General features: G+C 33.5%; 1 protein-coding gene across 4 annotated transcripts in view; it reads left to right on the top strand.

The window, feature by feature from the left end:
* Positions 1–14,945, top strand: part of Trpc4 (transient receptor potential cation channel subfamily C member 4) — a 246,401-nt gene that overhangs the window by 184,030 nt on the left and 47,426 nt on the right. For all 4 annotated transcript variants that reach the window (XM_087199594.1, XM_087199595.1, XM_087199591.1 and 1 more), the window contains one exon: positions 12,655–12,794. In XM_087199594.1, coding sequence (XP_087055720.1) covers positions 12,655–12,794 — 140 coding nt within the window. The remainder of the gene's footprint in view (positions 1–12,654; positions 12,795–14,945) is intronic.

Genomic DNA, 14,945 nt, shown 5'->3' with positions numbered 1-14,945 from the left:
AACACTGAAACAGCCCTGGTTGAATACATTCTGGGAAAGGTAGAAAAAAATAGTAAAAACTTCCAGACATTCACAAATATTTTTAAGAGGAAATTCTCTGACTCATTTGCACTATGATCTTTTCTTCATGAGTCCTCACAGTCTTGACATCAATGCATGTAATTAGGCTGCCACCATGACTCTGAGAAATCATATCATCTGTTTATAAACAGCAAAGAACAATTTTGAAATGTTCCCACTGTAGGAACAGGACAAACATTTTGTGACAGAAGCTCCCTCAAGCTTTGTTCTCTTCGGGCTTTTAAATTCCCATGAACAGTTTGCTCTCTGGATGAACAGTTGGTTAATAGCACCCTCTAGTTTTGCTAATGGATAGTTTCTTCAAGGGTCCAGTGACTATTGCCAAAAGAGATGAAACTTGCCTTTACTAACATGCTAATAGCAGGCAGAAATCAGTGGCAGTCAAACAGGTATGTGGTGACTAGAAATGATACTCCATCATTTCATGGTCCCTTAAAAAATATTCCAACTCATTACCCAAAAATGATTGATTAGCAATCTTCTCTATATCTCAAATTTTAAAAAAAGTGCTGCTATGAATTCTCAATTCTATAAGGACCTTAGTTTTTCTTTGTGTCTTTAAAAGATCAGAAATGAGGTAAGATTTTGGGTAATCAAGAAAATCATGTTTAATATCTCCTTGGTATCTAAAAAAGAAAAAAGACCTAATTTCTCAGAATCGTGAGTTTGTTGCTACTCTTCTTAGAAAATTTAGGAGATAATGATATTAACTTTAGAGATAATATAGTCTAAATTTCAAGTTAAAGTCTCCTCTCCTTGAACCTATCTCATAAGAATAGTATTCAAAGATATTAAAGAACTCTCAAGTTAAAATAGCATCTCATATTGAGCTCATAAAGGTTTCTTTGTAACTCCTTCCGAGTGGCCCTGCTTCTGTACTCTAAAGTGATTCAATCTAATGCCTTTTGTCATCTACATTATTATTCACACAACATTTTTAAGGTTAGCTATTTTGATGATTGTTAATAATCACATTTGGCTTTTCAATTTTGTAGAAACAGATGTAGTGATACTTCAATTTATCTGTGAGGGGTAATAAGATATAAATATGCTCTGATCACTTAGGTACTTGAAATATATTTCACTTTATAATATGTACAAATGTGGAAGTCACTGAATGACACATGCATCATGATGAAATGGATTTTAGGGATTATTTCAGAGGCCATGTTTCCAACTCAGTGCCAGACTTTCTTTGGAGTACAAGTGACAGAAGACATTCTAGGCTCTGGATCATAATTCAATTTTACACCAACTCTTAATTGCCAGAGAATTTTTATTTACATAGAACCAGAGGCTCTTTTTCTATACTTTTCATATCAGTGATCTAATTTTCACTTTCTAGGACAAACCAACGCAAGTCCGAGTCATCTTTTATAGGACAGTTTTTAATTATAGAGATTGTGATAACCAATTTTAGTAAAATTTTGGTAATATGAACAGCAAGAAGCAATACCTGGCAAATTATACAATTAGAGTAAAATCCTTTTTCTTAGAAGTCATGTAATCTGAACCTCTCTTTTAATAATGGTAACTGAGATTTAGAGAAATTTGATCACTTGGCCAAGGTTGGAAAGCTGATTGCTAGTTCAGCAGAGCCTGGCATCTCCCGCCTCAGACAGTCCAGTTGTTATAATTGTGCCTTTTACTGAAATTTAACTTGAAATGCTTTTGTCCAATTAGTACACACACACACACACACACACACACACACTTTCTAATCTCTGGTAAAATTTCAAGGAAGACAACACAAATAAGGTACATACTAAAACCTCAAGAATATTAAAGTGTTGTTCAAACATACTTCATTTAGAGGATTTAGATCCAATCCTGATGTCTACATTAGCTGGTAGTGTAGCATTAGTTACACTGCCTCTCTGGGCTTGTCTTGTTGCATAAACTGTGACTGTCTACTGGGTTGTAGCACTATGTTCAGGTAAGTAAGAAAAAGCACCATGGTTGTGACAGAGGAGAATATTTCCATGTGTGCCAAGTATTTTTCCTCATTGGATAAAATAAATTGTAAGCTTTCCCACCAACTTTAAAATTCAGTGCATGAACTATTGTCTTATTTAGTTCTTATATGCTCCTTTCTTTAGTATGAAAGGGGTGAATATTAGCATCTTCCCAATTTTTTCCCAATCCTCACAGAACTCTAAAGAGAGGTTTGTTAATGAAAAAGACTTAGAGGGAAGGTGAAGGTGTAAACATCAAATCTAGAATAAAGCAGTAGTATACTGCAAAATTTAAAATAGACCTTATACTTAAGCTAAAATCAGTCTTCATCTACATTATAGTTATCAATATATATGTATAGTACATAATGTATACATGTTTTGTGGGGAATTGGTGAATGTACACATCGTTAGTCTTTTTTTATTCCTTTCTCTTCCCTGCTTCTCCCTCTAACCTACCTCTTGATACCAGCCCCGTTTTTGGACCTGTTTGTAGTACATGATGCTTACATTAACTGTGAGGAGCTGTCACATGTCCATAACACATCCCAATTCCCTTTTCCATCCCCTATTCCTCCTGTTAGTTACCCCTTCCTCCATCTCTTGATCCCGTTCCCCTCTGAAAAACGTCTATCTCCCTATTTCCTATTATCTATCTTTTATTTTGTTCTTTATGTTTTGAGTTTCTTATATAAGAGAAAACATGCACTATTTAATTGTGTGTCTGGTTTATTTTACTTAACATTATGGTCTCAAGGTGCATCCAATATCCTACAAATGATCCAAGTGTATATTTCTTTATGGCAGAGTAGTACTCCATTGTGTATTAATACCAGATTTTCTTTATCTATTCATTTTTGGTGGATATGTGGGCTGCTTCCAAGATTTATCTGTTAGAAATTATGCTGCTATGAACAAGGGTTTGTATGTATCATGGTAGCATGATGTCTTTTAACACTTTCAGGAAAATACTTAGAAGGGGAATAGCTGGTTCAAATGGAATTTCTAGTTTCAGCTTTTTGAGGAATCTCCACAATGATTTCCACAGTGGTTGTACTAGTTTATATTCTTGCCAGCAGAGTAGAAGGGTTGCATTTTCCCGGCAGCTACTTGCCTATTTGTTATTATTTGATTTCTTGATGATAGCCATTCTTTTGTTGGTAGGATAAAATTAGTGTTGTTTGAATTTTCATTTCTTTAATGGACAGTGATGTTTAGGATTTCTTCACTTATTTAGTGGCCATTTGTACTTCTTCTGTGAAGTATCCATTCATTTTACCCATTTTTTGATTGGGTCTTTTATTTTGGAAGATCTAATTTTTTTGAGTTCTTTATATATTCTAGACATGAGCCCTCTGTCTGAGGAATTCCTGTCAACATTTTCCCCATTCTGTAGGCTGTCTTTTCAATCTGTTGGTTGTTTCTTTTGCTGTACAGAAGTCATTTAATTTGATCTGATCTCATTTGTTGATTTTTGAAACTATTTCCTGTACAACTGTAGTTCTGCTCAGAAAGTCTTTGCCTATGCTATGTCTTCAAGAGTTTTATCTATTGTATCTCCCTGATGATTGAGTATTTCTTGTTTGACATTTAGTTCTTTAGTCCATCTTGATTTTAGTTTTAAACATGGTGAGGGATATGGTCTTCTGTATGTGGACAGTTTTCCCACACCATTTATTACAGAGGATTCTTTTCTCTAGTGTATGTTTTTGGCCCCTTTGTCAAAATCAAATTGTTTAATGTACTTGGGTGTTTGGGGGGTTTTTCTGCATCATCTATTCTGTTTCACTGATTGCCATGTCTGTTTTTGTCCCAATGGCATTTTATTTTTTTTCACAGTAACTTTGTAAAATAACTTCAGGTACCGGATGGTGGTGTCTCCTGCTTTCCTCTTTTTCCCAAGAATTGGTTTTAAATATTCTGGGTCTCTTCTGGTTCCAAATGAATTTTAAGATTGCTTTCTCCAGTTCTTAAAGAATGCTGTTGGTATTTTGATTGGGATCATGTTAAATCTGTATTATAATTTTGGAAGTTTTCCACTTTGACTATATTGGTTCTGCCCATCCAGGAACTGGCAACATCTTTCCATTTTCTGATGCCCTCTTCAATTTCATTTTTAAGAATACTTTAGTTTTCATAACAGAGGTTTTTCACTTTCTTACTTAGGTTAATTGCAAGTATTTTAATTTTTCTTGCTACTATTTTGAATGGTATCTTTTTCCTAATTTCTTTCTCAGTGGGTTATTAGTATACAAGAATGCTATTGATTTTTGTGTGTTGTTTTTGTATCCTGCTAGATTATTGAAATTGGTTACTAATTTTAAGATTTTTGGTGGATTTGGGGGATTTTCTACATAAAGGTTATATCATCTGCAAATAGTAATTTGACTTCTTCCTTTCCAATACATATCCCTTGTATTTTCTTTTCTTGCCTAATTGCTGTTGCTCTTGTTTTGAGTATTAAGATGAACAGCAGTGGTGATAGTAGATATACTTGTCTTTTTAATGATTTTAGAGGGAAAGCGTTCAGTATTTTTCCGTTTATCATGATGTTTGCTATAGGCTTGTAATAAATGGCTTCTATCAAATTGTGATAAAGTCCTTCTATACCTATTATTTTCAGTATCTTTTTTATCATGAAAGGATGTAGGTTTTGTCAAAGGATTTTTTTACATCTATTGAAATGATTGTGAGATTTTTGTCCTTGCTCCTGTGTATGTGATATATCACATTTATTGATTTGCACATGCTGAACCATCCTTGTATCATGGAATGAAGCCTGGTTCATCATGATTTACTATCGTTTTGATGATTCATTGCATTCTGTTTGCTAGTATCTTGTTGAGAATTTTTGCATCTATATTTATTAAAGAGATATGACTCTAGTTCTTTTTGCTTGGATCTTTGTCTGTTTTGGGGATCAGGGTAAGAGTAACTTCCAGGAATAACTTTGGGAGTACTCTTTCCCTTTTAATTCCACCAAAAAGCTTTGGAAGTATTGACATTACAACTTCCAAGAATTTTGTAGAATTCAGCAGTGAATCTGTCTAGACCTTGGCATTTCTTAGTTGGTAAGCTATTTATTACTGTTTCAATTCATTGCCTTTTATGGGATTATTTAGAGTTTTTAATTTTTCTTGTTCAGTATTGGTAATCCATACATATATAGGAATCTATCCATTTCTTTTGAATTCTCCAACTTATTGACATAGAGGTTTGCAAAGTAGTTGTTAATTATGTTTTTTATTTCGGCAGTGTCCATTGGGATTTCACTTTTTTAATTTCTACTTGAATTAATTTGGGTCTTTTCTCTCCTTTTTGTGTTAGATTGGCTGAGGGTTTGTCGATTTTGTTTATTTTTTGAAGACTCAACTTAGATTCATTAGTTATTGTTTAATTTGTTGTTCACAATTTCATTGATTTCCACTCTGATCTTTATAATTTCCTTCCTTGTACTAGTTTTGGATTTGGATTCTTATCGATTTTCTAGGACTGTGAAATTATCACTAAGTTATTTATTTGGCCTCACTCAAATAAACTTGCTTTTGTGATGTGGGCATTCACTTCTTTCACTGTATCCCGTCAGTTCTGTACCTTGTACTGACATTATCATTTAGCTCAAGAAACTGTCATTTCTTTATTTTTTCTGTAGTCTATTGTTTAGTTAAGAGTATCTTGATTAGTTTCATGCATTTTCATAATTTCCATGTTTTGTCTTTTTTTTTTTTATACCAGGGATCAAACTCGGGTCCTTGCACTTTCAAGGCAGGTGGTGGAACCACTAAGCTAAATCCCCGGCCCTATCATTACTTTCTAACTTCATTGAACTGTGGTTAATAATATGCATGGTATAATATCAATTCTTTTACATTTACTTAAGTTTGATTTACTGGGTAGCTGTGGTCTGTTTTGCAGAAAATTCCAATATGTATTTTGTTGTTGTTAGGTAGAACACAATAGATATCTATTAGGTTAATTTGTTCAAAGGTTTTGTTCAACTCTGATACTTCTTTGTTAATTTTTTTGTTTAGTTGATTTGTCTATTTGTGATAGTGGGTTATTGAATTCTGCACTATAATTCTGTTTATGTTTATCTCATCTTTTACGTTCACTAATACCTCTTTTATGCAGTTGGGTGTGCCATTGTTTGGTCCATATATGTTAATAAATGTTACCACTTCTTATTAGATTGCTCCCTTAACCAATATGTAGTGACCTTCTTGGCCTGTTTTGATCAGTTTTAGCTTGATGTCCACTTCGAATATAATATAGCTGCACCTGCCTTTTTTCAGGTTCCTGTTGCATGGAATATTGTTTTCTATTCTTTGGTTTTTAGTCTAAGAGTTGCTTTTTGGGATAACTGTGTTTCTTTTAGATAGCATACTGTTGGATTTTGTTTCTTGATCTGTTCTGCTAGATTGTGTCATTTGATTGGAGAATTGAGACCATTTATTTTGAGAGAAATTACGGTATTGATTTATTCTGGTCATTGCCTTATTTTCCTGTTCCTGATTCCTTAATTTTCCCTTCTTCTTAACTGTTTACCCTACTTGGTATATTCATTCTGTTAGTCCTTTTGTTATTATTAGTTTCACTGTCTCTTTTTAGAGTACCCTTGACAATTTTTTTTGAGTGATGCTTTGGTGGTCATTAGTTTATTTAGGAGGTCTTTATCATGAAAATATCATTTCTCCTTCAATTTTGAAAGACAGTTTTGCAAGATATGTCAGCCTGGGTTGGAATTGTTTTCTGAAATGGCTGGAAATCCTTCACTCCAAGCTCTCTTGGCCTTAAAGGTTTGTTTTGAAAAGTTTGCTATAATTCTAATGGTTTTTGCCTTATAAGTGATTTATTGCTCTTTCTAACCCCTTAAAATGCTATTCTTTTATTGGAACTGTGGAATTTTGAATATGTCCTCTCGGTCACTTCTGCTGCCCATACTTTCAGTAGAAGTTTTTTATTTCCTGAATTTTTATTCTAAGCCCATTTGTGGCCTGTAATTCTTTTGTTTTGTTTACTTGTTCTGTCTTTTAGTTAACATCTTTAGACTGGCTGATAACTTTTTTAATGGGCCCAATATCTTATTACCTATATCTTCTTTGAGCTTGGCAAATGCCTCATTGAACTCTGTTAACATTTCAAAAAAAATGGGTATGAGGCTTTTGTTTTCTCTCTCTTTTGATCCCACATGGATCATCTTTTGGAAAGTTGGGAGTTTTTGGAGCCATTTTGTTGGCTTGTCTTCTTGTGTTTCTATTTGTTTGTTTTGTGTTGAGGCTTGCAAGTTGATTAAGTGAAAAGAATTGTTTTTGGTATGGAGATCTCTTTAGTTACTATCTTCTTTGAAGTGGTGTCTTCTGGGCATGCATACCTACTGGCTTTTCCTCTGTACCAGGATCTAACTCCCTCCATTAACTTGAGATGGAAGGTTGCAGTGTTTTTGGCCCAGTATCCAGTTCTCCCATAATGGGCCACAGTATTGTTAATAACTCCAGAAAATCTGGATATTGCCACCTCAAGAAAACCAATTAACAGCAATAGATAAGTCACTTTGACTATAGTAATAATATCAGCATCAACTATAGCATTAAATATAAACTTAATACTGACCCACCTTAAGAACCAATAAAGTACCACATTTATTCATATAAAATGGATCTATATTTATAGTATAAACACTAATATAAGCCAAATATTAACCAAATATTGACCTAAAGTAAATATCCACTAAATGGAAAAATTTTAACTCTGCTAAGAATAGCACAGTATTCAAAAGCAATAGCCTGCTATTTGTTTATGTAGAGATTCATAAAGTTTAGTAGTTATGCTAGTGAAGGTAGAGAGGGTGGAGAATAGGAAAATAAAAAGAGCAAAATTTGCAAAATTAATCAATAGGATATGAGAAGGAGGAGGGAAAGTAAGACAGAGGGTCTGTTGAGGAGTAAAAGAAATTAATAGTGACAGAATAATTGCTGGAAAGAATGAACAATAATAAGAAATAAATGGAAAAATAGCAAATTAAAGAAAGATAAGAATGAAGAAATTGGAAAAAGATAACAGGAGAGAAAAAAAGCTAAAGAGAGAAATAAAGCTGGAGAAAAACTTCAAGCCTCCTGAAAACCTAATGAAGGAAATAGAAAAATAAGACAAAGAAAAATTAAAAAAATATTGAGTCAAGAAAATAATTACTGTGTTATTGCATGCGTGGTTTCCATTATTTGCCATCTTGAGATCCAGTCAGTCACATTTTTCTATGCCTTAGCTTAAGGCCTATTGGTCTTTGAAGTGCTTTTCTTGCACCAGACAGCCCTCTGTTCATTTTCCCCAGACTGAGGTTAGCATGCAAGTTAGATGGAGAATGTGATAAGCCCTTTACTCCCTAATGTTTGTAGGCTGCAAGATGGGGATTCCAGTGGGCTATTGTACTTAATGTCAACACTCATGGGGTCTGGTTGCTCTCTTCTCCCTCAGATGTCATCCTGGTTCAAGATCAGGTAGATTGGTTAGACTTTGCCTCCCCTGCCCCATGCTGAGCTCCCCTGGGGGAAGAGTGTCCTCTTCTAGCCTGAGTAGGCTTCCACATGTGAGGAGTGGGCGTTACTCTTCTGGCTCAGTTGGGCTCTGTTATGTGGGTGAGGGGCACTGCTCCTCATGCTTTGGTAAGCCCTCTTATACCAGGGTTGGGCAGCACTCAGGGTTGGCTTTCTCATGTGGGTGTGAGGCACTGCTCCTCCAGCCTGGGTTTAATCTCTCCTGAGTTATAAATTTGAGTGTAACATAAAATTTAAAATTTAAATTTTATAGATCATTTAAATAGCCATTGCTACTTTTTACTAATAATGGACCTTCATGTCTACTACTCTGTTATTTCTTCCAAAGCTTTGTTAAGAAAAATTTCAAATGTATAGAAAATATAAAAGAAATATGTAATAACACATACCTGTAATCAGTATATTACAATCAATTCACTATCTTTATCTATTCATATACTCCTTCCTCAATATTAATCTTATCACTATTCCTGCATTCAATTATGTTATAGGAATACTGTTTGGGGGCAAGATTTGCAGAAATATAAACTATTGACAAAAACAATCATGCAAACACCTCCACAGGGGTCAACAAAATGTGACCCAACAGACTGTATCTGGCCCTAAGGCAATTTTTCTAAATAGTTCTTTTGGAACACAGTTATGTCATTCATTAATTGCAAAGCTTGATTTATTTATTCTTAGGACCTTAACAGACTAAATACCAATGATGTTAGTTGCAGATTTTTATCAGTTTCCTTTATTAAATTGACAAATATCCTTTCTGCTCAACTTTGCTGAAAGTTTTTGTCATGGATAGATTCTAAATTTTCTCAGATATTCTGGATCTATTAGAATGATTGTACATTTCTCAGTAATCTGTTCATGAAATGAATTACATTGATTCTTAAATGTGAAATAACCTTACATTTCCTGGCAAAACAGCATTTGGTTATGTTTTATTATCATCTTATTTCTAAAACTTATTTTATATTTTCACATTTAATTCACTAATATTTGTTGAGAATTTTCTGAACATTCATACTGTGGTTTAGTTTGACTACTAATATCTTTGTCTAATTTTTTAAATTGAAATGATAATTGTCTCTTTAATGTTTCTCCCTATGGTACTTTTTAAGGGTTCAATTAACATTAAGATTATTTTTTTCTTCAATGCTTGGTAAAATTATGAAGCCAACTAAACTTGAAATTTTCTTTGTTGGAGGGTAATTATAAACTCATTTACTTTCATATAAGATCATACTAGTTATTCTGTCATCTTGAGTGATCTTGGACATTTTTATCTCAAAGAAAAATGTCTAATTCATTTAATTTGTGGAATTTAATCAGCATCGTTACTCATTCTAGTCACTTGATATTGTTAGTGTGTCTACAAGATCTATATTGATTTTCCTTTTATATTTTTGGTACTAGTAACTTATAACTTCTCTTTTTTTATTATTCTGGCTAGATTTTCATCAATTGTATTGACTGTTAGAAAGAACTAGAACTTTATGATAGGAGGCTTCTAATTCCTCTTTCATCTTTTGTGATAATACACTTAACTTTAACATATTTTACACATCACAATCCATTGATACTACTTTGCTTTAGAAAATTAAAGACATTTAAAACAAGATTTCTTTTTTCATTTTTATGATTTTTTTGAGATATATCTTTATTTCCTTTCATAAATGTTTCTTTTAATATCATAGATCTTCTGCCTAAAAATCCTTTAATATTTCTAGTAAATGAATCTGTTAATAATAAACTGCTTAAGAGTTTGTTTGAAAAATAAACTTTAGTACACCCTCATTATTACAGCTATTTGTGCTACATGTAAATTCTTTGTTGATTTTTTTTTTATTGCAGTCCTTTAAAGATGTCGTTCCATTTTGTTCTGTAGAGGGTAGTTTTTAACCAAATGTTTGATGTCAGTTTCCTTTTGTATATCTTTTTATTTTCTTTTTTTCTTCATCTTTTGTTTTGACCAAATATGGTGCATCATGCTGTAGAGTGTGTGTTTACACACATATCCAGCTACACACGTAGGTATTACAGGGTTATGTGTTCCAACTACGAGGAGGACTAGTAACAGAAGTACATGCAAATGATCCCTGAAAATGTATATGACTCTTCAATTAAAACATAGCTGAAGGAGTTCAAGGCAATATAGTCAGGAGTTGAGCTGAGTTTGAGTTTTGTTCTAATTGTAGTCAATGTCATTATGCCACACATTTCTGTCTTTGATACAAAAGGTTTATTCTGTGTTCCTGCTTCACCCACAATTTTTGACCTTACCTATGCACCTGGGTCTCAGAGTGATGGTCTCTATATATGCTGTTGTCAGAATCTGCTTGTTATCTACTATTTGTTGACCTGGACAGGGGACGGGAAGAGAAAGATTCTTTATTTCCTTGATGAAAGATCAGACTAGGCAGTTCTGTGTCTGGGCATTAGGGATGGAGATTTCTCAGTGGTCCATATCAGCTTTCCACAGCAGTCAGACTTTGAAGGTCATATACAACTCAGAGTTCTTGCCCCTCCTCAAAAGGTAGGACAGGAGTAATGGTATGGGTCCAAACCTAAGGCCTAAGAATGTTTCTTGCTTTTGCATGTTTTGCTCCTTATGAAGGAGGAGTCAGAATATGGTTGTGTGTCTTTCCTGTTACAGAAGTAACTTCTTTGCTCTTGCAGTGAACGGGGGCCTGTGGCATAGAACTTGACGGAAGCTCTCATTAGTCTGTGCCTCCCAGGCTTCTGTCCTCTTGGGCCAACTCACACTCAGCATTTTGAAGTTTAAGAAATGTCCCTGAGTTTTCTAACTCTCTGGTATGGTGCCATGTCTTTTGCCCCTGTGCAGAGTTAAAGGCTTGCAGCATGTTTTTGTTGGTAAGAACATGCATTTCTTTGAAGTTCAGTCCCCTTGATTTCTTACCTTTCCTATGAATGCATGAAAATTTATGCTTTGTATAGGTAACCTGACTTTTTCTTGCTTTCTTGCTTTTAGTAGGGGTAGTACTCTTTCCAACTTTCTACATTCTCAGCAGTTATCAAACTCACTGTGAGGCATTTTATTTTCAAATTATTATCTTAAAGATATCTTATGGTTTTCTTGTATTAATAACTATAATATCATATTTATCTTTTTAGTATTTGGATACTAAGGCCTTTAATGTGTTTCTCACTATTAGGCTTTAAAATGGTGTAATATGTTTTAGTAAGATTTGGAAATAAAATAATGATTTATAGTGATGTTTTATAAGTCTTTCATAGAAAGTTTTAAAAAGTATTTTTTATTTAAATATAACCATAATAAAGGAAAGGAATTTATATTTTCTCTGAGTAAAGCTTGGAAATTACTGCTAGATAAGTAGTATTTTAATAATTTTTTGTGAATGTTGTAACCATCCTTTCCCTAAACTGAAATCAGATTTCTGAAGGTGATAATTGTTTTAAAAAGCACAAAAAAGTACCTTGATTAATTTCCTAAAACAAGTTATTGGACCGAGCATGGTATCATGGTGGAGCACGCCTGTAATCCCAGCATTCGGGAGGCTGAGCCAGGAGGATCACTGTGAGATCAAGGCCAGTCTGAACTACATAGTGAGACCCTGCCTCCAAAACATACATACATAAATAAATAAATAAATAAATAAATAAATAAATAAATAAATAAAAAGTTATTTGCTAAATATGTTGCTTTTCATGAAAATGTGAGTCATTTTTGACTTGGAAGAAAAATATATTTCAAAGTATTTGTTTATCAGAAAATGTTATGACATTTTCGTGGGAAAAATTACAGTTGTAGAGGAATTACAGTTTAGTTAAAGCACTGTGCTTTTAAAAAGTTTTTCAAATAATAAAAGAAAGGGAGACTGACCTAACGGCATCTTCTAGAATTGGCTTACGTCCCAAAAGTCTTAAAAATGTGAAGACCCAGTATTATTACCTATAAAAATAGATATTTTATATAATGTAAATACATGGCATCTTGCAATTTCACAACCTATAATTCTTAAATTATATATTTATTTTTAGTGATTTCATTGAATATAACACTGACAATGAATCTTTCCACATTGCAGGTTTTATATGGGGAGAAATTAAGCAGATGTGGGATGGCGGACTTCAGGATTACATCCATGATTGGTGGAATCTAATGGATTTTGTGATGAACTCTCTATATTTAGCAACAATCTCCTTGAAGATCGTTGCATTTGTAAAGGTAACTATTATTTATATTTTGGTAAAACATTATTTTCTAAAATTAGTGCTAAACCTACGAACATTTTTATTTTAATTAATGAAGTTACTTATACTTTCATATGTAACTTATCAACTCATGAGTTTATTCATAGAGATTAAATTTATAATGCATGCCTATAAGTACAAAACAAGATTTAGTAACATTTGGGAGTTATACAATTTTTAAAATTAAGTGTGTTGGTACAATTTATATATACATAGTAATCACATTCATCATAAGGAATTTATACCACAAATGATATAGTTTAATATTTATTTTTCCCATTCCCCTCCACTCCCTTCAACTCTGCTTCCCCTCCTTAGTTCCAAAAGCTTTGTTGTTATTTTATCTTTCTTTTCTCATGTTTCCCCTTTTCCCTTTCTTCCTTTCCCCCTCCTCCCTCCTGAGTGCCCCTTCCCATTTGAACTTTCTCTTTAATTTACGTTATCTATTATACATTTTGGTCTTTTTTGCACTTTCAGTTTCTCACACTAGAGAAAAAGTGTGATATTTACACGTGTATACAATTTATTTCACTTAAGAGTAAGATCTCTAGGTGCTTCCATTTGACTATAAATGTCTCAAGTTTGCTCTTCCTTATGGCTGAGTAGTAGTCCATTGAATTAATAAAAAAAACAAATCTTCTTTATCCATTCATTGGTTGATGGACATTTAGGCAATTTACAAGATTTATCTGTTACAAACTGTGCTGCTTTGGACATGGCTGTACATATATCACCATAGTGTGATGTTTTTAACTCTTTCAGGAAGATGCCAAGAAGGAGAATAGTTAGGTCAAATAGAACCTCTAGTCCTAATTTTTTGAGGAATCTCCACACTTATTCCTACAGTGGTTGCAAAAGTCTACATACCCACCAACAGTGCAGAAGTGTTCTTTTTTTAACCATGGCCTCGCCAGCATTTGTTATTGGTTGATTTCTTGATAACAGACATTCTTTCTGGAGCAAGATGGAATCTCACCTGCATCTCTCGAATGACCAGTGATGTTGGACATTTTTTCATATATTTATTTGCTGTTTGTACCTCTTCATCTGAAAAGTTTGTATTCATCTCAGGTGCCCATTTTTGTATCAAGTCTTTAAATTTGGGGGTCTGATTTTTTTCAGTTCTTTATATATTCTAGATATCAGTCTTTTGTCTGAGGAACAACTGGCAAAAAATTTTTCCCACTCTCTTGGTTATCTTTTCCTCTGTTGATGATTTCTTTTGCTATGCAAAAGCTTTTTGATAAGATGAGCTCCCAGTTATTGATTCCTTATAATATTTCCCATGCCATCAGGGAAATACATTTGTTCATAAAGTCTTTGCCTATACCTATGTCTTCAAGAGTTCTACCTATTCTTTCTTCCAACAGATTTAGTGTTTCTGTTTTAATATTTAGATCTTTGATCCATTTTGATTTAAGTAGAGTGTGTGGTGAGAGACATGGGTTTAGTTTTAGTCTTTAGCATGTGGAAAGCCAGTTTTACCAGCACTATTTATTAAAGAGGCTATCTTTCTTCCAGTGAAGGTGTTCAGCCCCTTTGTCAAAAATAAGGTGGTTGAGTGTGTTTGGAGTTGCTTTTGCATCTTCTCATCTGTTCCATTGATCCTTAGTCTGGTTTTTGCCAGTACCATGATGTTTTTGTCACAGTAGCTCTATAGTATAATTTCAACTCAGTGATTGTGATACTAGATCTCTAAATTTCTTGTAGAATTCAGAAGTGAGTCTCTCAGGAACTGGGCTTTTCTTTGTTGGTAGGTTTTTAACTACATCTTAAATTTCATTGACTTATCTTGGGTTATTTAGCATTTTATATCTTCTTGATTCAAGTTTGGTAATGCATATGTATCTAGGAATCTATTTTTTTCTGTGTTTTCCCTCTTAATGGACTATAGGTTCTGGACCTATGTATTGATGATCTTCTGAATTTCCACAAGATCTGCTGTGATTTCACTCTTTTCATTCTTATATACACGGATTTGAGTCTTTTCTTTCTATTTTATTTATTTATTTATTTATTTATTTATTTTTGCTACCGGGGATCTAACTCAGGACCTTGCGCTTGTGCGACAGGTGCTGGAACCACTGAGCTAAACCCCCGGCCCTCTTTCCATTTTTTTGATAAG

This window comes from Heterocephalus glaber, unplaced genomic scaffold (assembly GCF_053883595.1).
Source record: "Heterocephalus glaber isolate CG9 unplaced genomic scaffold, H.glaber_assembly_v1.0 deba00001720, whole genome shotgun sequence".
NCBI lineage: Eukaryota > Metazoa > Chordata > Mammalia > Rodentia > Bathyergidae > Heterocephalus > Heterocephalus glaber.
Note: the sequence above shows the minus strand (reverse complement) of the source record. Positions and strands in the feature narration are given on the sequence as shown.